The 24426-nt window shown below is 38.9% G+C and overlaps 2 protein-coding genes across 5 annotated transcripts in view; one reads left to right on the top strand and one right to left on the bottom strand.

Moving 5' to 3' along the window:
- Nucleotides 1-1763: 1763 nt before the first annotated feature.
- PYROXD1 (pyridine nucleotide-disulphide oxidoreductase domain 1) lies at nucleotides 1764-17259 on the top strand. 3 transcript variants are annotated; one of them, XR_004683361.1, is made up of 6 exons: nucleotides 5719-5808; nucleotides 8598-8722; nucleotides 8929-9110; nucleotides 10974-11096; nucleotides 14785-15088; nucleotides 16804-17259. XR_004683361.1 is itself a non-coding variant. In XM_035028103.1 (3 exons), the coding sequence occupies exons 1-3, from the start codon at nucleotides 2750-2752 to the stop codon at nucleotides 8658-8660; spliced, it is 297 nt and encodes a 98-aa protein (XP_034883994.1). In that variant the 5' UTR covers nucleotides 1764-2749; the 3' UTR covers nucleotides 8661-8733. The 3 variants fall into 3 exon arrangements, 1 of the variants encoding a protein (XP_034883994.1); XR_004683360.1 differs by lacking the exons at nucleotides 8929-9110; nucleotides 16804-17259 and having other exon boundaries at nucleotides 14785-14871; XM_035028103.1 differs by lacking the exons at nucleotides 8929-9110; nucleotides 10974-11096; nucleotides 14785-15088; nucleotides 16804-17259 and adding an exon at nucleotides 1764-2863 and having other exon boundaries at nucleotides 5689-5808; nucleotides 8598-8733.
- The window catches only part of RECQL (RecQ like helicase), a 53169-nt gene continuing 43827 nt past the window's right edge, over nucleotides 15085-24426 (bottom strand). For both annotated transcript variants that reach the window (XM_035028099.1, XM_035028100.1), the window contains 4 exons: nucleotides 23960-24051; nucleotides 16861-17080; nucleotides 16443-16572; nucleotides 15085-15923 (listed from right to left, as the gene is read on the bottom strand). In XM_035028099.1, the coding sequence (XP_034883990.1) occupies nucleotides 15780-15923; nucleotides 16443-16572; nucleotides 16861-17080; nucleotides 23960-24051 (586 nt within the window). In that variant the 3' untranslated portion in view covers nucleotides 15085-15779. The remainder of the gene's footprint in view (nucleotides 15924-16442; nucleotides 16573-16860; nucleotides 17081-23959; nucleotides 24052-24426) is intronic.

The following is a 24426-nucleotide window of genomic DNA, read 5'->3' as shown; positions in this document are numbered from 1 at the left end:
AATTGCAAGCCTGAATTCCATCTCCGACATCTTGGTTATATCTGCATCCATTTGTAAATCTGCAGCATAAGTCATAATCTCTGAGTCTTTTCTGTTTTGGGGGCTCCTCCTCCTGGCCATTCTGTTGATGGGTGTTTGAGGGAATGTATAGAGTCCAAATTATTGACCAGAACCCAAGCAAGATGCACCTGTTTTCTTGGGACCTTAGGGTTGCTGGCCTCTTGTTTTCCCAGCCTGTCTTCTGCGGGAGGGGCCTGCCACGCTGTTACTCAGGCAACCCTGTTTGGGCGGAGTTGCCCTGCGCCCCTGTGGCGGGGATGGGCTCAGCAGGAATCAGTTTTGGGGGCTTTTCTCTGGCGGCTTTCCCTGGCGGCTTTCCATGTCTCTTCCGCGAGTCAGAGCAGAAGAGACCGTTTCCACCCCTCTGCCTCAGAGCAGAGAGACCGCAGTCTGTTTTTCAGTGAGCTCTCCAGGCCACACCGTCTCCGTTTCTGTCCGTGCTGCTATAAACTGCAGCATCCTGGGTTGTGCGCCCCTCCGCAGCGCTCCCAGTCCTGCCTCCAGGTCGGGGCACGTCTCTGCCCTTTGTGCTTCTAAAACCGCTGGCCGCTCCCAGTTCGCGCGCGTGCGCGACTCCCCCGCTTGGGGTTTCCACCCTGGGGGTTGCTGTTCACCACGCGACCCCAGTGCACCGGGTTTCCGTCTAGGAGGCTGCAGTTGCGTGCGCAAGACCATCGCTCCAGGGCGCCTGAGTGGCTCAGTCGTTAAGCGTCTGCCTTCAGCTCAGGTCATGATCCCAGGGTCCTGGGATCGAGTCCCACATCGGGCTCCCTGCTCAGCGGGAAGCCTGCTTCTCCCTCTCCCACTCCCCCTGCTTGTGTTCCCTCTCTCGCTCTCTCTCTGTTAAAAAATAAATAAAATCTTAAAAAAAAAAAAAAAAAAAGACCATCGCTCCAGGTTTCTGTCGGGGGGGGGGGGGGGGGGGGTGGGGGTTCGTTGGGCGCGACCCCGCCGGTCTGGTTTTCCACCCTGGGGGCGGCCCCAGAGTCCTTTCCCCGCTGCTACTGGTCTGCGAGTCTGTGCCCCGCAGCACGCGAGGCTGTCACTCACTGGCGTTGTAGGATCCCCACATCCAGGCACTGTCCCACTGCCGTTTATCCTCCATATCTGCCCGCAGAATCACGGCTCTCTGCTTCGTACCTCAAAACCAACTGCCTGCGATATTCTGTTTGTAGAGATCCAGATCTTCTTACATCTCAGGCTGGTTTTGTGGGTGCTCACAGTGGTCTGGTAGATATCCAGCTCAATTCTGGGGACCAGCTGAAATAGGGGCCCCTACACCTACGCCATCTTTCACTCCTCCCCACTTTTCTTAACATTATTTACGAAGAGGCTTTCTTTTCCCCATTGTGTATTCCTGCCTCCTTGTCATAGATTAATTGACTATCTGTATGTGGGCTTATATCTGGGCTCTCTGTTCCATCCCATTGCTCTGTGTGTCCTTTTTTTTTTTTTTAATGCCAGTACCATACAGTTTTGATCATTGCAGCTTTGTAGTTTGATTTGAAATCAGGGAGCATAATACCTCCAGCTTTGTTCTTTCTAAAGATTGCTTTGGCTATTCAGGGTCTTTTTGTGGCTTCATACAAATTTTAGGATTCTTTGTTCCGGTTTTGGGAAAAATGCCATTAATATTTTGATGGGGATTGCATTGAATCTGTAGATTGCTTTGGGTAGTATGGACATTTTAACAATATTAAGTCTTCAAATCCATGAGCATGATAGATCTTTCCATTTATGTATATCTTCTTCAATTTCTTTCATCAGTGGCTTATAGTTACAGGTCTTTACGTCTTTGGATAAATTCCCAAGTATTTTATTATTTTTGATGCAATTGTAAATGGGGTTGTTTTCTTAAGTTCTCTTTCCAATGGCTCGTTATTAGTGTATAGAAACTCAACCAGTTTCTGTATGTAAATTTTGTATTCTGCAATTTTACTGAATTCATTTGTTCATTCTAATAGTTTTTTGGTTGAACATGGTCAGTTTTAATGGTATTGTAGGGAAAGAAATAGAATGTGGTGGAGATGAGGTACTGGAGTGGGATTTAAGAAGATTCTTTCAAGAAGTTTAAAGTAAGAAAGAGAGAGGTTGTAACCAGGAAAAATGATGGAAAAAAATGGCAAGTTTGGCCTCTAAATTCTGTTGAAGCTACTACTAAAATGGTTTTGTTTTCCCAGAGTGTATACTGGTTGGGCATTTGGAAGAGGCAGAATAGCAGTGCCAGAACACTTGGGAAAAGTCAGGCTAAGATTCTGAGTATTTATTAGTAAGGATTTACTCTAATATAATCCTATGGCAGGGAAGTGAAAATATTATTTTAAAATAAATCAGAGTTTGTTTAACTGTTATTTAGGAAAATATTTTCTTCTCATTCTCTGCATGACAACTTTAAATTGGTATATAATGTAGTTTAAGTAAATAAGGAATACCTCTTTGTGTCATTTTTCTTGTTCAGGAGGCTTTGTTAGTGTTTAGTGTAAATGTATTACTTGTTTTATCAGTATCAGAGTTGGACATTACTCACCACTACCCCATAAATAAGAAGACACAGAATAATGGAGACCTTTAGATGAGGAAAAGTGAGTTTATGGTTTCCTAGGTTAATAACATTATTAAAATTGCATTATCCCTGTCTCACCCTCCATGGCATATATATTAATACCTAAAGTACCTAAAGTTATTTATCATGTATTTTCTCCCAACTTTTTTTTTTTTTAATAAGTTGGCTATCCAGTTTCCATCAGAAGATATTCTCCTGGTAACAGCTTCTGTTATTAAAGCGGTTATAAATTTCAAGCAGGTAAGAACTTTTGTATAACTTTCTTAGTATTAATGTTTTTAAATTTCAGTAACTTGACTAGCATTTAGTGTAGTTATAGTTTTTAAGTGTTTAAAATGACAAATACTGTTTTGATAGTCATTTTAAGATCAAAGCTCAAAGTTTAGAATTAAGTATCAAAAGCACCTAAATGATGTTGAATTTGTCTTTTTTTTCCCATCTTTTCCTCGCACTCAGAATTACTTTTTAGAAAATTTTAAAGTTCTTTTGAGGAAAAATGCTATGCAAATCTAACTATGGGTACAAATATATGTGTATATCATTATTATAAATAGATGTATGTGTATAAATGTGTGTGTCTGAAAATCAGAAAAGTGCTTCTCAGCCACATTTGCACATAATTAATGTTTCACATGTGTAATAAGCATCTGAGAACACGTTGTAGTTCCATAATTTATATTACACACATTATAACATTACATTAGAAATCTAAGATCATTTGGGTCATAGTATCATAGAAGAGTGATCTCTAAACAGACTTTTAAGTAGGTTCCACACCCAAAGTGGGGCTTGAACTTACAACCATGATATCAAGACCTGAGACTAGATCAAGAGTCAGAAGCTCAACCAACTGAGGCACCCCGATCTCTAAACAGTTTTGATCTGGTATGTCACCTGTTAAAGAGTGTTCGCTAAAATCCTAATATATGTATATTTATATGTTTATAAATTATATGCATATGCTATAGTGCTCTAATTATGAATGTTATAATGCCTATGCAAAAGAGTTAAATAAGTAACTGTTTTCTTCCCATACTTCAGTGAAGAATACTACCCACATTCTTTAATACAAGTTTTCACTATATTGACACTTGAGCCCCGATGGTATAAGAGCAATGGTGGCTAAACTGGGCTGGTGGTCATTGTATTCTTCACTGCACGCACTCAGTTAAATAAATTAGAGCCAGTAAAAAATGTTTTATTAAGTCCTGACTCATAAGCGTACGTGTTTTTAATACTCTGTATGATGAAATGGGTTGTAGGCATAAAGCACCTGTTCTACATACAGGAGTAGTGTTGTCTCAAGGAAAAGCAGTTGCGCTGTTGCTGAGTTGCAAGAGGAGCTAATTGCTCTTTTACGGACACCAGCTTTACTTGAAAGAACAACTGACACACTGTAGTAATTCATATTTGGAAAATGAGTGAAGTGAGCCTGTCACTTCAAGGAACACAGGTGATAGTACTTGTTGGCAACAGGACAAAATTAGAGCTTTCCAGCCAGAATTAGAACTTTGGGAAACTCATTTCCTCACTGTGAGCCTCGTGGTACTTAAAGACGTTTCTGATGAGATTGTTGGTGATAATAATGTGATCTTTTGGTATTGTAGTGATATAAAATGTGTTAACATTGGGCAGATCTCCGTAACTTAGGGAACCACTGTTGTCCAGATGACGAATGTGATGTTACAAGATCCATTCAAAGTGCAGGATAGACCAGTGGATTTCACAGGAACGGAGGATGAAAAATTCTTTGATATGGTTTCAAATTCTCCATTGCAACTAATCTTTAAGAAATCACGCTTCTTGAGTTTTAGTGTAACGTCAAAGAAGAATATACATTCTCTGAAAAGGCTGCATATACGCCAACCAGATTAACATATTGTAATAGTTTGAATGGAGAAGCACATCTTCTATTAAGACCAGACATTAAAGATATTTGCAAAAATGTGAAACAGTGCCATTCTTCTCACTTAATTTCTTTTGTTTTGGAAAAAAAATGTTATTTTTTATTAAAAGGATATTATATCTGTTTAACATGTTTTGGATTTATTATACTTCTCTTTTTTTTTAAGATTTTATTTATTTACTTGACACAGAGAGAGTGAGCACAAGCAGGGAGAGTGGCAGGCAGAGGGAGAGGGAGAAGCAGACTCCCCACTGAGCAGGGAGTCTGACGTGGGGCTCGATCCCAGGACCTGAGATCATGACCTGAGCCGAAGGCAGACGCTTAACCGACTGAGCCACCCAGGCGCCCTGGATTTATTATACTTCTAATTAAATTAAATATTTTACATTTTTCTCAGTTTTCATATCTAATGTAGCAGATATCACTGGGTTTAACTCACATGGACAAAAGTTCTTCGGGGTCCTCAGTCATCTGTAAGTGTATAAAGGGGTCTTGAGACTAAAGAGTTTGAGAACCACTAGGGCCATGTAGTAGGATTTCCCAGTAGTATTTAGGGGGCACCTGAGGTCAAATGCCAGTCTGCAAGGTGTGGTCCTTCCACAGCAGACTGGGTATAGGACTGGAAAAAGCAGGCAGTTCAGTCTGTGGTGGGGGGTTTTCAGGGTAATTAATGGTTAAAGAAAAGAAGGCAAGGAAGTAAAAGTTTGGGCAAAACATGAAATGATCTACAGTGGAGTCATGGCTGCACAGGAAGAGAAGTGAGTCCAAGAGGATGCTCTTGGGTTTAGACAACAGGAAAGAGTCTAAAGGCTAGATCACAATAAAGTTGGCTAGTAAGTGGACAGAGAAAACTGTAAGGATAAGGGAATCAACAAGCTGTGGTAAAAGAATGCAGAAGTGAGTAGAGTCAGCCCTCATTTTCCAGGCTAGGACACTAAGGCGCAGTGACCTGGCTGACTTGCCCGAGAGGTAGGACTAATATTTGAGTTCAAGTCTTAAAATGTGGAGTTAGCCCTCTTTACACTGTATATAGTGCAATTGGCCGACTTTGTTTTATGAATATGAAGTAGTGTATAAAAACAAATGAAAGTATTTTTATTATTTAAAATTTTTGAAATATTTTTTAAACATATATTTTTACCTTTCTGATCTAATACAGGTTTCTAAAGTATTGGAGGAGTTTGATGTTGAAGAGCAACCGAAAACCATGTTAGAAAATCGCTTTCCCAACATTAAGATTATAGAATCCGGGGTAAAACAACTAAAGAGTAAAGAACACGTAAGAGGATTTCTTTCTTTCTTTCTTTCTTTCTTTTTTTTTTTTTAAGATTTTATTTGAGAGAGAGCGAGCGAGAGAAAGAGCATGAGTGGGGAGGGGAGGAGTGGGGAGAGGGAGAAGCAAGCTCCCCGAGGAGCAGGGAGCCCGATGTGGGACTCAATCCCAGGACTCCAGGATCATGACCTGAGCTGAAGGCAGATGCTTAACCGACTGAGCCACCTGGGCGCCCGAGGATTTCTTTCTTAATGTCAGCCCACTGTTCAATCTCGATGAGCTTTTGCCTGCTTTCTTTTGACCCCGTCTGTACCGCCACCACCACTAAGGTCCTTAGCATATAAAGTTTAGTGATTTATATTATTACTGGGAAAATTTATACTTGTTGTGGGTTTATTATGATTCTATAATTAGTTTGCGTTTTAGGTTTTACATTTTACATGAGCATTAACACTTACAGTGTCTGCTGTGTTCTGGGCACCACGGTAAGTGCTGGGAGACAACAGGAATATTACAGTGAACCTGCCCTGGGAGTGCCCAGTGTCGGAGCGAATATACACCTGCACACGTATAACTATAGGGACGTGAAAAGCACAGTCACTGAACTCTTATCTAAGCTCTGATATTAGAGATTTACGTGGACTTCACAGAGGGAGTAATATTTGAATGGGGTTTAAGTCTTAAAGAATTAAGAGTTCTTAATTAGGGGCATTGTAGGAAAAGGTGGTGGCTTATTCAAAGGCCCATAGAAAAGGAAAGGGGCACATGGAAGAGTGACACTGTCAGAGGGACTGCAGTGGGGACAAGGAAAGAAGATTGGCAGACGAGGCCAAAGAAATAAGAGTGTGAAGAGCTGTTTACGTCATACCAAGAAATTTATTTTGTAATCAGTGGAGAAATGAAGAGATTTTAGGTGGAGGGAGGGTGATACCATGGATACTCTTTTAGGAAGGTAGATCTGACAGCAGTGTTGAGGATGAAGTGGGGTGGAGTGAGGGGCTGGTGGCCAGCAACCAAATCAGAAGGTGGTTGCAATCATCCATAACGGTAGAAGGCCTGAACTAAGACAGGGACAGTGTAGTGGAAAGAACGGCCCAGATATGAGTGAGATTTCTACTGTAAACTCAGCAGGACCCAGTAACCCACTGGACATGGGACTGAATAAGGCGGGCTCAGAAAAGGGTGTTGTCAGATGATCAGCAATATCCTCAGATGAGCTTCAGGCAAGATGGGAAGTGAAGTTTGCCGTTGTTTCCCTAGAGCTGCTCTCATTTGTGAGTTCTCCCTTAGGGAGAAAACACACTTATAATACATTCAGAACACAAATAATTTGACAGGAAAAAATAAGTACTGAATTTTATGAGGAAAAAAATCTGAATCCTAAAACCAGGATAAATTTCTAGTATTTATAGTAGTACATATCCTATATAACATCCATGTCAGTTAATTTGCAAATAGAAGTGTGCTCAAATGTGTACTAATTGTGAGGGAATTTATATTCGGGCATTTGAATAAATCAGTGCCGCCCATTGCCATGTTGAAGTGTCCTAAATGAGATCATGTCTGCATTATCTGTCCTTTATATTCTTTAATGAATTAGAGATTATGTGTTTTATCTTCATGTCTACTTCCAAAAATTTAACAGTAGCCAATGAAAAGAGTTCTTGTGTGTGTTTTTACAGTAGCTAAATGCAAATTATTTTTAGATTTGGTCAGGGTCTATAACTACTGTTTGCCAGATAAAATTCTAACCATATTATCTTCAGGAAGACTTGTGTAGAATTCCTGTATGCATTATACTGTGTGGAATTATTGGCTTTATGTTTTTGTTAAGCCGCTGAAGAGTTACAACGGGTAACAAATGTCTCAGTGGGTATCAAGTGCTACAGTTATGATTTGCCATGTTTTATAAATCAAACACATGGCACAGTGTTAAGCTCTAAACCACTCTGACAAAGTCTGGCATCTCTGAGTCATATGTACTTAGAGATATGTACCTTCTAAAGGCTACTACTTAGATGTAGGTTTTCATTCGATATTAAGGAACAAAAACAGTGGATCTCAGATATGTAGTTTTAGACTCAGTGATGTCATTAAAAATTAATTTAAATCACTTTAAAGCCAGTACATGCTAGGATTTAAGGTTAACACATTTTTCATGTGAAAATACATGAAATATATATGAAAATATCCCCAAAGAGCATGTTTGCTGGTGAAGTGATTGTTATTTATACTTAAGCATATAAATACTGTGTTTTTAGCACTTCTAATGTTTTTAGATGATGTACCCTCTCCTACCACACTGTACCCGCCCTGTACCCATACCACCTATTAAGGTCTGATACCATTAGAATTACTAGATCTTCCTACAGTAACTTCCACTGAGATCAGAAATACTCATTAAGGCCTGCCCCAGGTATAATATCCAGTTTTAAAATTTCTGAATGTTTAGTTTTTAACCTGAGGTCAACATACCTCCCTGAATATCATGAGATTCCTTATGTTTTATGCAAAATCTGGTATGAATGTACCTTTTTTTCCAGGGGGAGAAAGACTAGTTTTTGCCAGATTCCCAGAATGGTTCATGGCCCTGAAATGATGGTGAATGACTGGACTGAATGCATTCTCATGTTTACTTTGATTTGCAGTTGCTGTAACAAAGTATTGAGTGCCACCAAGAAGCAACCTTAATGTATTTTTTGCTTTCCTTATATTGAGTTTTTTATTTAAAATGAAATTGTACCCATGGATGAATATGTTTCTCCTTTCCCCTTCCTTGCTCTGTGTTTTTACAGTGCATTTTAACAGGAGATGGCAGTCAGCATGTGTATAAGAAACTGTTTATGTGCTGGAGCTAAACCAAAGTTGATATGTGAAGGAAATCCTTACATACTAGGAATCCGTGGTACAGAGTGCTCAGGTAACATTTTGAGGTTGGTTCATGGGAAAGGAACATGCATATTTCTTTGACTTTTCTATATTTGAATCAAACTATTCCACTTACAGTGTTAATTCCTAAATTATAGAAGAGGTTTGTTTTATGATCCATAAACCAGGAAGTATTTATAATGTTATTGCCAATTTCAGTTCAGCTTTGGTTGATAATTTTTGTTTTTTTTTTTTTAGTTCATGCTGGTGTTCTGATTTTTTTCCATTGTGCATGTATCCCAGATACAACAATTAAGCTGAAGGTTATAACTTATACACACATTCATTACTGTAATTTGGGAGTATGTGATTTGCAATCTAAATAATGTAATGATCTTTTTCCAAAGACCATTGTAATCAGTCAGTCACAACTGATAAAGGTAAGTAAGAAAATAAGAAAAAATACAATAACCACTAATTTAAAAGGAAGAAAACTTAGTCTTCCTATATTAAAAAACTTAAGATTTCCATATGAAATTTAAACATAAAAAGTAAAAATGAAACCATTACTTAATAAGTCATTTCCTTTTCATTACTTAGTCTTCAAGTTTCCTAATAATTATACATGGGACTCACGGTGCTATGACCACCACAGCTCTGTGAGTCAGAGTATCTTGCAGATCAGAACAAATCTAAACCAAGAAAACCTTTATGCTCTCAGAGGTGAAGTGACTTCCCCCAAATCAAACAGATTAAAAATCTGTAAATTTGGGATTAAGAAACAGACTAATTCCTATTCCACACTTTCTGTGAGAACTATCACCATTGGAAGAAATACACTCAGCCGAACTAGCATATGAGATATTCCACTGTTTTTGAATTCTTTGAATTTTTCCATGGGAAAAGGTAGTGTTAGAGTTTGAATATGAGTAGTAAGGGGAAAACATTGAAAAGTGAGTTATCTCATTGGACTAAACTCTCAGTGGAGTATAATGTATTAGTATTTTTAAAGAAATAATTTATAAAGTGATTATCAATTTAAATTTACTTTGTTAGAAGTTTTATGTCTAAATTTGAAGGAAAAATGTTTAGAATGTCATAATTTTGTCATACCCAAAACAAGGAGATAATGTTGATTACATTGTAATTGTTTTAGCAAATGTGCCTTATAAAAATTAAGGGTTTTTTTTTATGTTGAGTTAGCCAACATATAGTACATCATTAGTTTTTGACATAATGTTCAACAATTTATTAGTTGCATATAACACCCAGTGCTTATCCCATGTGCCCTCCTCAGTACCCATCACCTAGCTACCCCATCCCCCTACCCCTCCTCCCTTCTGTAACCCTCAGTTTGTTTCCCAGGGTCTGTCATGGTTCCTTTTTTGAAGTAAATTCTACATCCAACCTGGGGCTAGAACTCAAAACGAGATCAAGAGTCGCATGCTCTATTAACTGAGAAGGCCAGGTGCCCCTTAAGGAGTATTGTTTTAAAGTCCTCTCCTGCCTTCTTTCTTTGTTCTAGGCATTATCACATAATTCTATGGACAGCTGAAGGTGATTACATTTGAGATTAAAGGGGTTTTTTTTGTTTTTGTTTTGTGGTTCTTTTTTTTAAGAGGTATATATATGTGGAATTGACTAATGAAAAGAAAAACGGCTGTGATTTCATTGTCAGTGCTAGGAGTTAACACCAAATATAGAACCTTTTCTCTGTGGCAACAATGTAAGGTGAAATTTTTTGTCCTGCTATGATTATTTTTAACTGTTCATTGTCTTAGTGTAAAACTGTAACTTAAGGAAGCTGAAAACAATTTAGTTTACAGTCATGTTTTGATTTACAGTATTTCGTAATGCCTAAAGTCCTTAAGCAGTAAACGTCCCAGCATCAGTGTCCTCATAAATGGGACATAATGCACAGTTCACCTGTCTAAAGGTTGATGAGACAGACACCTATAAAATCTTAAAAATGATTCTTCTAGAGAAACTATCTTATATTTTCTGCCTTTTAGCGTTTGAAGCTCAGAAACCTGAGTAATATTGTAATTATGAGTGGGGTAATCATATGGTTACTGAGTGTTCTTGATCTTAAAAGTCTAAGAATTTTTTAGTTGGGCTGTCCTAGTAGGATTTTGATTCCCTGGAAATTCAGCTGCGTTGTCTAAAGTTGGCAGCTATTTTTTACTCTCTCACCGAAGATCAGCATACCGAGGTGTAAAAATTTGACTTGTTCTTTTACTTTAGAACAGAAAAGACGTCTTTCATTTTTCTTCCCACATATGCTTATCAGGAACCCTGTTTAGTTTGATCTAGGAGAAGACGGAGGCCTGAAGGTGGATGCTCACATGCACACGTCTCTCTCTGATGTCTATGCTGCGGGTGACATGTGCACCGCGTCCTGGAGGCCCAGCCCAGTGTGGCAGCAGGTAAGCCGGCATCCACCATCACACCTTGTATCAGATTCCATCTGACGGTAAAGGAGTGAGTCACCACCAGCAAATCCAAATTTCTGGTTTTCCCACTTTGCTACTTTAAGTAGGAGGCTATCCTAGACATTAAAAAAAAAAGAATGTTTCCCTTTTGGTAAGTTATTATATAGTGATGGAACACACTGGTATGTCTTGTAATTGAAAAAGAATTATGGGCTATGACTTTTTCATCTTCAAATACTTACCAGCACTGTCCAGTGGAACTCTGTGATGACAGAAACGTTCTCTACGTTTGCAGTGTCCAGTCAGGTAGTCACCAGCCTACATGTCTCTATTGGCACTTAAGATGTGCTGAGTGAGACCGAGGAACTGAATTTCATTTACATTTAAGTTTAAATAGCTCCCTGTGTCTAGTGGCTACCAGACTGGACAGAGCAGCTTTAGATGAAGAAATAACATCCTGAGGTATAAACCGTATAGATGATGACCCCTTGCGATCCTGATGACCCAGTTCTGTCTCTGTGGGAATTATGACTGAAAAAATTCCCTCAAGCGACCATTCTTCCTCAGCCGCACAACTCCGTCCAACTGGATGTCTGTGTCCTCCTGCCCTCACGGTGCTGCCCGCCTCCTCACGGTGGAGCAGAAATCCTTGAGGAAGATATTCAGACCTCAGCCATAGGCGAGGTGGTCTTAGGAGGAGTAGAGACACAGGTAGATGTTACAGATAAAAGAACCAGGCAACACTTGGTGAGATTCTCCTTCAGATTAACTCTGGAGTGTGAAGTAGCGGAAGGGCCAGATGCATTCTAAGAGGCACCTTCAATACTTCATTTTTACAGAGATAATAGTCATAGGAAGAGTGCTTTTGGCCTGTTTCTAAAGTGCTAGCTTCTTTTCAGTTTTTTTCTGTAATCATTCTGTGGCATATATGTCTTCAACTCTCAGGAATTGGCATTTGTGGGATTTTTTTGAACACTTTAAACCCTCTAAGAGGATAAATTATATCCTTATTATGTCATACTCTGCTACAGGCAATATCCGAAAACAAAACAGAGGTCTCTTGTTCTGAGTGAATCTAATATTTGTAGAAGCAATAAGTACACTAATTAGTTTTACATGATCCAAGACCCAAACTGGAGGGACTCAGAGGCTGGTAGACATTAATAATGGTCCAGCAGTGTAACACTGCCAGCTGCCTCCATTAGCCATTCTCGAGTGTTGTGCTCAGTTTGCTCTGCTCCCTTCCCACAGACCCCCTTTCACTTCATCAAACCGATCTTGTTTATACACAGGAGATGGAATTAAAAGAAAAAAAAATTATCAGGGTACCTGGGTGGCTGAGTCGGTTAAGCAAGTGATGCTTGTTTCACAGCCTAGGTCATGATCTCAGGGTCGGGGAATCCAGCCCCATGTCAGGCTCTGCACTGGGCATTGAACCTGCTTAGGATTCTCTCCCTCTGCCCCTCCCTGCTCGCACTCTTTCTTTCTCTCTCTCTGTCTCTCAAAAAATATATACATTATCACTTCTACCAGAAATGCTTGAAAATCACATCCATGATTGTGGTGATATTTTTGCACACAAAAGGACATTAGTTATACACAGGGGTGTAGGTTAGCTTATTTAATTCTCTCAGTAGCCATGGAATAGATGGTGTACATTTATGTTTCAGGTAAAGAAATCAAGTTTCAGTTAATTAAATAAAAATAAAAAGTTAAATATGTACAAGAGTCGGTATTTAAATCTCTTGGCTCCCAAGGCAAGTGTTCTGTCAGGGATTCCCAAAACTTTGTAGAAATACAATAAAAATAAATACAGTAGAGGAGAAATTAGCAATGTTGTAAGGAAAACTTAAAACGAATTTCCAGGGGCGCCTGGGTGGCTCAGTCGGTTAAATGTCTGCCTTCGGCTCAGGTCATGATCCCAGGGTCCTGGGATCGAGCTCCACATCGGGCTCCCTGGTCAGCGCGGAGCCTGCTTCTCCCTCTGCCTGCCTCTCCACCTGCTTGAGCTCGCTCTCCCTTTCTCTCTCAAACAAAAATGAATTCCCAGCATTGGTTGCTGAAATCAGTTAAGATTTCCTGAGGCTGGACATCACCTATTATATCGATCTGCCTGACCATTGAGGTTTAACTGCATGGGAGGCCTTAACTATCTAGCACAAAAAACTAAGGAGTAGGAAAAGGAATGCATTTTTCAATGATAATTTGTCATCTCTGCTTATGCTGATAATGAACTTACTCTGAAAGAAGAGACTGGTTAATAAGTAGTATTCTTTCTTAGTGTAGCCTGAAATATTTTAATTATTTTTAATGGAGAGCTTATTGAAACATACATAGTTGGTATCATCCTTTCATTTTAAAGGCAGTAATTTGGATAAAATTATCAGATACCAAAATTGGTTTGGTTGGTGTGGATTGGTGACTGCTTATCTATGCCAGAGACAATCCAACTAGTCCTCTAGCTCACTAGATCTAGCCAATCTCAAGGACTGTCAACAGTGAACCCCTTTAAGGAATTTTGTAAGGTATTGTTAAAGTAGAACAATGAAAACTTTTATGTCGTAACATTTTTTTCTTTCAGGTGAGGTTGTAGACGCAGGCTAGACAGATGAGATGATATGCAGTGAAGTGCACTGGCTGCAGCTAGTTTAGGAGAATCTATTGACATGGACTTTAGCTTTGAACTTTTTGCTCATGTAACAAAATTTTTAAACTATAGGTAAGATTCTAGATAAGCAGATTAGTGACTTTTTCTGCTTGTTAGTCTTGTAACTAATTATCTGGTTTTCTCATTGAATAAGAATTTACATGGTTTTCATCATTTTAGAAAAAATCACCAGTTTCCTAGTTCTTGCAAATCAAACCTGGTATTATTGCTGGTCTTAATTACTAATCATTACCTACCTTCTTGCTATACTATTTTATAGTTAAGGGGGGGGGTCTCTTTCAGATTTGTTCCCTGTTGATGCATTTCTGCATTTGAGATTCATTCTTGCTTTGTGAGGGGAACTAATAGCTATCATACTCAAGAATGAACCAGGTGCTTTGCCTTGCCTATTATTTACTCCTCTTTTTTTTTTTTTTTAAAGATTTTATTTATTTATTTGAGACAGAATGAGAGAGAGAGAGAGCACATGAGAGGGGGGAGGGTCAGAGGCAGAAGCAGGCTCCCTGCTGAGCAGGGAGCCCGATGCGGGACTCGATCCAGGAACTCCAGGATCATGACCTGAGCCGAAGGCAGTCGCTTAACCAACTGAGCCACCCAGGCGCCCCATATTTACTCCTCTTTACATTACTCTGAGCCAAGTCTTTTCTTCATAATTTACTGATGAGGAGGAACACACATAAAGTTTAAGGAGGTTAATTTGCTCATGAAAGATCTAACTCAGTTCCTTATTAAATCTTTAAGTCATGACTCTAGGCTAATATAGTCCAGATCCTACATATTTAATTTACTAGATACTTTTAATGATCATAGAGATTGTGGGGTATTGTCATCTGTACAATAAATGCAATGTCATTCAAATGTTTTCTTTGTGACCCACCTCTCCACTGACACTTCTAGCTGTAAAATTTTGTGAACAGATTTTTGTGCTGGCCATTCTAGGTTAACACAGTGTAACTGCGTATCATGTTTCCTTTTTGGTACTTACTAGAATACTTTTATCATCTCTGTATACAGGTCGTAATGCTGGGAAGATAAAACACACAGGGCTTAGGTTCAGATCATGAATTAATGCTGAGATGTACGAAAGGACAAGAATACGTCAAAGTTGTCATGCAGAATGGGCGAATGATGGGAGCTGTCTTAATTGGTGAAACTGATTTAGAAGAAGCATTTGAAAAGTTAATTTTAAATCAGATGGACCTTTCATCATATGGAGATGTGCTAGATCAAAATATTGATTTAGAAGATTATGTAGTTCTTAAAATGCCTTTTTTTAATCAAAATGAAGTTCCAAACAACACATGAAAGTCACAATAAGGTAAATGCACTGATTTAATGAAATTAAGAATACAGAAGTGATAATGATTTCAGTGAGAAAGTACTAAAATATAAATAAAATTGCAAAGATCAACTAATACACAGTTACTTTTTTCCAACAGAAAAATGACCACTTATGTAAGTGTAAGGATTTAAGTTAATCCTGATTTAGCCTTGGAGCAGATTTAGCTAGGCTGTTATCAAGTATTGGCCAACAACTTGGTCTGGTATGCCAGACTCATTCTATGATTATGAAATATGAGAGGGTTATGGTTTCAAGAGGCTTATTGTTTTGTTTTACTTAGAGATATAGTAATAGCTTCCTTGCTAATATCATTAGTACTGATACCTTATTCCTTTTACATTTGGATTCTACAGCTGTTACGAGCTGAAATCACTCCCTTTCTGTGATAAGCCTATTTAAAATACTCCATATAACATTACTATCAAAAGGTATGTGAAGGGATAAAGGATTTAAGATATGTGAACTCATTCTTAAATATTTTACATTAAAATTATTTTTCTTTCATACTGTAAATTTATGTAAGTCATGATCTCAAATTTTCAAGTCTTCAATACTTCAGAGGTAAGTTCCATATGTACAAAATATTAATAAAATTGTCTTTAACTTTTAACTACAAAATAATGGTGTATACATGTATAAACTGTTTTCTTGGATAATTTAGAAACACTCATGCATCATCAATTTTTCTTTTCTTAGTCCCTGTATTCTTAGATTGCTGAAGCATGTCTGCAGACTTCTGGAAGTTACCTGAATTTTTTTCTTCCCTTTTTTTATCAGCTCTTTCAGGATGACAAGTTTGAGATGATTCAATCTGCAAATAAAAACAAAGCAAACACTCTGGTCACAACTCAGCTGTTCCATTTTCTTTTCAGATTAATAATCCCACGGGTCCTTCATATGAGCCCTACCCTGAAGGGATATGTTGTCAGAGACACAGTGGTACATAGCATATTTTTGCAGGCTTGAGAGTATTGAGTGTGGGAGAGTCGTTGGTTCTCGACCTCTGCTGCTCAGGCCGACTTCTCAACCAGTGTTGATCCACAACCAACACTGTGAGGGCAGGATGCATCGCAAATTAAACAACACTAAAACGGACTTTTCACATTCTAAAAGGTTGGAAACTCTAGTCTATGTTAAAAGGTAGACTAGTTTAAACTATTAGTTACCATCTCTATAGAAAGTAAAGGTTTGTTTTCTCTCTTCCATACTCAGATTCTAAGAAGAAAATTGCTTATCTCTTATGTTCCACTGGGCCCAGGACAGTACTAGTTAGAGCATCCCATAAGCTCTCATGTGCTTTTTCAGTATATAGAAAGGAATAACTAGTTACCCTGAAACAGCTCTGCATGGGCTTCTTTACTTGCATAGCAATGACATGTGTCTCACTGTTCAGAAGATTGGCTTTAGGTCCTATTTTCAAATATGAGATGGTAGCAAACGCTGTGAAACTGTGGTCTTCTCTGTGGGAGGTAAAAGCTGACACTCAGAAAGGCTTGCAGAAATTATAAAAAAAATCCATAAATTTTAATAATTTTAATACACTGATAGGGACTGAAACTTGCACAAAACAAATAACTTTCTATAAATTGCGCTTTTTTTGACAACAGTGATTAGTTAAAGTTGGAGTAAATTTTATATGGCATTTAAGAGTTTTATATGAAACAACTGGAAAACTACTTGTTCTGTTGCAGTTATGAGAAACAATCATAAAGACAACACCAAAGGACAAAAAATGGATTTGTATATACTTAAGATACTGCTGTAGAAGAAGATGTACAATAATTTTCTCCAGGTCTTCACGAGCAAGTTTGGGCGGAGCAACACCTGCCACTCTCAATTTTGCTGCACCCTTTCCCATCCAAGAATCAATCAGTTTCAGTGGCGTGAGCTTTTCATTCAGGTCCTCTGCCTGCTTCAGGATCTTGATTAGATCTCTGCAGTGTGCTGTGACATTCTTTCTTTCACATGCTGTAATGAGACAGGCAACTGGGATTTAGAAATTACAGCAAGCACAGGCTAGTTGAAGTGGTTTAAAATGAGTCATCCACATCAGCCACCCTAAACTGTTTTGTTCTGCATTAGAACTAGGCTATTCCCTAAGTCTACCACTAAACTAAGTTAGAGTCTCTGTAAGACATTATTGAATTTACAGTAACGTAAAAACAATAAGCTGGTTACCAGAAGGCCTTGGGGTATGCTCTAGAACTACAGTGTATGCCATACATGACAGAGAGTTAGAATCCGTCTGTTTTTCATATTTACCTGATTTGTGCTCATTAAGCAACATTTTGAAAACTATGGCTTCCTCCACACTCTGATTTAGAGACAAGAATGTCCTGCTCAGATACTCCTAATTACTGATTTTAGCACCCGACTTACATATATATCAGACTTTTGTTAATGTGGTCACTATAATGCAGTATAATAAACTCATATACAAGTTTCTCTAGCTGCAAAGTTAAAATTATAGTGACCTTCACCCACCAAGACATCAAAACTGAGAGAACCAGTTAGTCCAACTCTTCAGACACAACACACAGGATAAAAAAAGTGAAAATACAGCACCAAAACACTGCTAAATTAGTGTCTGAGTGGTTAGCCATTATCTAGATCAGAAATGATTGACCATAATCTCTCCTTTGCATTAAATTTCTCTTCCCAATCGGTGACTAGCCTTTTAATAGCATTACTATTCAGAAGAATTTAAACTTTCCTTCACTTCTTAAAAATTTAACATGCCTATAATCTAGCAATGTAAGATACATACATCCACACAGCACTTTTCCCTTTATTTACCTTAGCTTTAAGACTTTTGAATTGTTGCAGGGCACCTGGGTGGATCAGTTGTTAAGCATCTGCCTTCAGCTCAGGTCATGGTCCCAGGGTCCTGGGATCAAGCCCTGCATTGGGCTCCCTGCTCAGTGGGAAACCTGCTTCTCCCTCTCCCACTCCCCCTGCTTGTGTTCCCTCTCGCTGTGTCTGTCTCTGTCAAATAAATAAAAATATTTAAAAAACCCAAACTTTTGAATTGTTGCTTTTGAACCTAGAAAATGCTATTCACAGCTTGCTTAATCCATTTTGGGGTCTAATATTGCCCCCATGTAGTCCTAGCTATATATATTAGCCTATAAAAATTTAAAAACAATGAACTAGGGAGTGTTCCAGTCTAAGATGGTGACACAGGAAGATCCTGAACTCCCCTCATGGGCACACCAAATCTACACCTATTTATAGGCAATTCCTCCTGAAGAACAACTGAGAGCTCACTGAACAGCTTCTGTACAACAACACAGACCACCTAGAGAACCACCGAGAGAGACTGAGAGGTGGTAACAAAGGGTGACCCCACCCTCGCTGCTGCAAACTGCAGTGCAGAGGACAGTAATGAGGTACCAGGAACAGATTCATCTATGTTGGGCCACAGAAAATAAAAGCTATGGCTTAAAAGATCCACCAGAATATAAAGGAAATAGCCCTTGAACCATGCTAACTATCTCTGGGTTAGAGGGTCCAGTGAATGCCACAGTTTATGTCCCCCTTGACAGCATAGATGGGAGCAAGGCCCAGGTGCCCTATCAGCCTACCACCTCAGTGAGCTCTGAGCCCCCAAAGCACACCAGCCCCAGCTGTCCCACCAAGGCAGCCCCATGGTGGTGCACACGATGACAGCCCTGGTCAGTGCTCACTACAGCTCCACAAAGCACCTCAGAACACTCCAGGCCTGCACCACTTTGGCTTCAGACAGCTTTCTAGGCCATCCCCCAGCTTCCCTGCCAGGACAACCTGGCTTGCACTCACTTCAGCTGTCCTTCCAGGGTACCATCTGTGCAAAGAGCCCTGTGAATGCCCCAGCCCTTTCAACTACAGCTGACTGCCAGGTTGTCCCCTGCACGAAGCACCCAGGGATCTTCTCAGCCAGCAACCCGCTGCAGTTCTAGCTGCCCCAACCAGGGCATCTTCTGTGCACGCCAGAATACCCCAATTTACACCCACTTTGGTTTCAGCCATCCTGCCAGGGTGCCCTATGCATGGAGAACCCCAGGACCACCCCTGGCTTGCACCCACTTTAGCTTCATCTGTTCTGCCACGGTACCCTCTGCAAAGAGACTCAGAAATGCCCCAGCCCACACCCACTTAAACTCCAGCCATCCCACCAAGGTGACCCCACTACAGGGTCCCCTGCAACCTATAGTGCATGCCAGCCACAGCTCCAGCCAGTCAACAAAAATCACCAGGCATGTACTATCTACATACACAGGGGACAACCACACACCAAGACCATTCCTTCAACTTTGGGATTAGCAGCAGTTCTGCCTCATTCATGGAAACAAACACAAAGTCAAGCAAAATGGGGAAACAAGGCAATATGCTCCAAATCAAAAAACAAAACAAAACTTCAAAATAAGAACTTAATGAAATGGAGATAATATGCATGATGAAGAGTTGAAAGTAATCTTAAAAATGCTTGCTGGACTGAAGGATGAAAAAACTCTAAGAACTTCAACAAAAAACTGGAAACCACAAAGAACCAGAGTTGAAAAATACAACAACTGAAATGAAAAATACATTAGAGGGAATCAACAGCTGATTAATGGATGCAGAAGAATAGATCAATGATCTGAAAGGTGGGGTAATGGACAGCACCCAGCAAAAATAAATAATTTTTAAAAATGAGGATAAGTTAAGGGATCTGTTAGACAGTATTAAGTGAACATTCATATTATAGAGGTCCCAGAAACAGAAAAGAGAAAGGGGCAGAAAATTTGAAGAAATAGCTGAAAACTTCCCCAAGGAAGGAAACAAACACCCAGATTCAGGAAGCACACAGAGCCCCTTAACAAGATGAACTCAAGAAGGTCCACACACAAAATTAAAATGGTCAAAGATTAAAGAGAAAAGTGTAAAAGCAAGAGAGAAACAAAAAGTTACATAAAAGAAAAACCACATAAGGCTATCAGCTGATTTTTTGGCAGAAACTTCGCAGGCCAGAAGAGTGTGGCATGATACATTCACAGTGCTGAGAGGAAAAAAACCTACAATCAAGAATACCCAGCAAGATTATCATTCAGAATTGAAGAAGAGAGAGAGTTCACAAACAAAAGGTAAAGGAGTTCATCACCACTAAACTGGCCTTATAAGAAATCCTAAAGGGACTTCTTTAAGTGGAAAAGAAAAGGCCATAATTAGATGTAGGGAAATTATCAATAAAAAGATGTAATACATGGCAACATATACATAAACCATGGAGGGGGTGTGAAAAAGAAGTTCTTTTAGAATGTGTTCAAACTTAAATGACCATCATCTAATATACACTGCTTTATACTTAGAATGTTATATATGAACCTCATGGTAACCACAAATCCAACACCTGTAATAGATAAAGGGAAAAAATACAGTATACAGAATATAGTCAATGGTACTGCAATAGTGTTATGTGGTGACAGATGGTAGCTACACTTCTGATGGGCACAGCATAACTTAGAGTTGCTGAATCACTATGTTGTACATCTGAAACCAATGTAACATTGTGTTAACTCAAATAAAAGAAATAAATTAAAAAAATAGGGGCTCTTGGTTGGCTTATCAGTGGAGGATGCAACTCTTGATCTCAGGATTGTGAGTTTGAGCCCCACACTGGGCATAGAGATTACTTTTTTAAAAATTTTAAAAATAAAACAATAAAAAGGCAAACTTAAAAAAAAAAGTGGGAAAAAAAGTAATAGAAAGCCAAACATAACACCACAGGAAGTCATCAATCACAAAGAAAGCAAGAAAAGAAAACTACAAAAACAACCAGAAAACAAAATGGCAATAAGTAAACAGCTATCAATAATTACTTTAAATGTAAATGGTCTAAATGTTCCACTCAAAAAACACAGGGTGCTGGAATGATATACAAAAACAAGACTCGGGTGCCTGGGTGGCTCAGTTAAGCGTCTGCCTTTGGCTCAAGTCATGATCCCAGGGTCCTGGGATGGAGTCCCACATCGGGCTCCCTGCTCAGTGGGGAGCCTGCTTCTCCCTCTCCCTCTGCTCCTGCTCTCTCTCGCTCTCTTGCTCCCTCTGTCAAATAAATATATAAAACCTTAAAAAAAAAAAAAAAAAGACTCATCTATATGCTGCCTATAAGAGACTTACTTCAGCCCTAAAGACACATACAGATTAAAAGTGAAGGGATGGAAAAACATGCAAAATGGAAGCAAAAAGAAAAGCCAAGTCCAAGACTAGATGGGTTCACAGATGAATTCTACCAAACATACATCTCCTGAAATTATACCAAAAAACAGAAAAAGGAAAGCTTCCAAATACATTCCATGAGGCCATAATTACCCTGATACCAAACCAGACAAAGACAACACACAAAAAGAAAGCTACAGGCCAATATCACCTATGCACATAGATGCAAAATTCCTCAACAAAATATTAGCAAACCACATTCAACAACACATTAAAAGGATCATTCACCAGAATGAAGTGATATTTATTCCCGGGATACATGGATGGTTCAATATTTGCAAATCAATCAATGTGATACTCATTTATAAGAGATAGAATAAAAACCATGTATCATCTGAATAGAGGCAAAAAAAGCATCTGACAAAATTCAACATCTGTTCATGATAAAAACTCCATAAAGTAGGTGTAGAGGGAACATACTTCAACATAATAAAGGCCATACATGAAGAAGCTAGAGCTCACATTACACTCAATGGTGAAAAACTGAGAGCTTTTTCTCCAAGGTCAGGAGCAAGACAAGGGTGTCCACTTTTATTCAACATAGTACTAGAAGTCCTAGCCACAGCAAGAAAAAGAAATAAACCCATATTGGTAAGGAAGAAGTTAAAATACAACTATTTGTAGATGACATGATACTATACATGGAAAACCTTAAAGACTCAACTAAACTATTAGAATAAACGAACTCAGTAAAGTTGCAGGATACAAAATACACAGAGATCAGTTACATTTCTATATGCTAATAACGAAGTAGCAGAAAGATAAATTATAAAAGACAATTAAATTATATATTATATATTATAAATTATAAAAGACAATTCCATTTACAATTGCACCAAACATAATAAAATACCCAAGAATAAACTTAAACCAAGGAAGCAAGAGAACCTATACTCTGAAAACTATAAAACACTGATGAAAGAAATTGAAGACTACACAAGTAAATGGAAAGATATTCGATGCTCATGGATTGGAAGAATACTGGTAAAATGCCTACTACACAAAGCAATCTACAGATTCACTGTCATCTCTATCAAAATACCAACACCATTTTTCATAGAAGTAGAACAAATAATCTTAAAATTTGTATGGGACCACAAAAGACCTCAAAGAAATCTTGAGAAAGAACAAAAGCTAGTTCAAATCCCAGATTTCAAGATATACTACGAACCTGTAATAAGTAAATGATATGGTACTGGCACAAAAATAGACACAGATCAATGAAAAAGAATAGCCCAGAAATCAACCCACACTTGTATATCTGGTCGATCTATGACAAAGGATAAAAGAATAGAGAAAAAGACACTCTCTTCAATAAATGGTGTTGGGAAACCTGGACCACTTTCTTCCCATATACAAAAACAAATTCAAAATGGATTAAAGACCTAAATGTAAGACCTGTAACCATAAAATGCCAGAAGAGAACATAGGCAGTAATTTCTCTGACATTGGCCATAGCAACGTTTTTCTGAATATGTCTCCTCATGCAAGGGAAACAAAAGCAAAAATAAATTACTGGGACCACAGCAAACCAAAAAGCTTTGGCACAGTGAAGAAAACCATCAACAAAACTAAAAGACAACCTACTGAATGAGAGAAGATATTTGCAAATGACATATCCGATAAAAGTTTAGTATCCAAGATATATAAAGAACTTACACAACTCAAAACCAAAAAACAACAATAATAATCCAATTAAAAATGGGCAGAAGACCTGAATAGACATTTTCCCAAATAAGACCTACAAACAGCCAACAGACACATGAAAAGATGCTCACCATCACTAATCATTGGGGAAATGCAAATCAAAACCACAGTGAGATATCACCTCACACCTATAAGAATGGCTAGAATCAAAAACACAAGAAACAGCAAGTGTTGGTGAGGATGTGGAGAAAATGGAACCCTTGTACACCACTGGCAGCAGTACAAACTGATGCAGCCACTGCGGAAGACAGTACGGAGGTTCCTCAAAAAATTAAAAACAGAACTACCACATGATCCCGTAATTCTCCTACCTGGTACTTACCCTCCCAAAAAACGAAAACACTAATTTGAAAAGATATATGTACCATTACATTTATAGCCAAGATATGGTAGCATCCCAAGTGTCCACTGATATGCCACTGTGGTATATATACACAATGCAGTAATACTCAGCCATAAAAAAGAATGAGATCTTGTTATTTGCAACAATACGAATGGACAGAGGGTATTATGCTAAGTGAAATAAGTCAGACAAAGACAATACCATAGGATTTCACTTATATGTAGAATCTAAGAAACAAAACAAAGGAATAAGCAGAAAGCAGAAACTGACCCACAAATACAGAAAACAAACCGACGTTTGCCAGAGGGGAGGGAGGTGGGGGGATGGGTCAAATGGCTGGAGGGCAGTGGGAGTGCGGGCTTACAGTTATGGAATGAGTAAGTCATGCGGTGAGAGGTACAGCACAGGGAATATAGAGTCAGAGGTACTGTAACAGCACCGCACGGTGACGGACGGTAGCTGTACCTGTGGGCAGCACAGTGCGCAGACTTACGGAATCACTACGTTGTACACCTGACACTAACGTAACACTACTTCAGTTAGAAAAACTGTGAACTCACCAACGTCTTCACAACAATTATCACACATTCTGTTGCATGCTTCTGAATTCCACACTTCATCAAAATGCTGAGCTATCAATACACGGCGACACCTGCAAACACATTGAGAGATACAAATTATTAAATGACCTAAGAAGTTTTAAGAATGCCTATTTCAAAACACAGAGTTATAGACTATATTAGTTTCCTAATGCTGTCATAACATTACCACAAGCTTAGTGGCTTAAAACAACACAGATTTATTATCTTAAATTTCTATAGAAGTCTGACGTGGGTCTCTCTGGCTTAAAATCAAGGTGTCAGCAGGGATGGATTTCTTCTGGAGGCTCTAAGGGAGAATCTGTTTCCTTGTCCCTTCCAGTTTCTAGAGAATGCGTGAATTCCTTGGCCATGCCTCCCTTTCCTCCATCTTCAAAGCCAGTGAGTATCATTCTGACCTTCCCTGCTTCCTTCCACATTTAGGACCC

The sequence above is a fragment of the Mirounga leonina genome, unplaced genomic scaffold (assembly GCF_011800145.1).
Source record: "Mirounga leonina isolate KUSES-001 unplaced genomic scaffold, KU_Mleo_1.0 Mir_201, whole genome shotgun sequence".
NCBI lineage: Eukaryota > Metazoa > Chordata > Mammalia > Carnivora > Phocidae > Mirounga > Mirounga leonina.
This window is presented reverse-complemented; position numbering and strand designations above follow the sequence as displayed.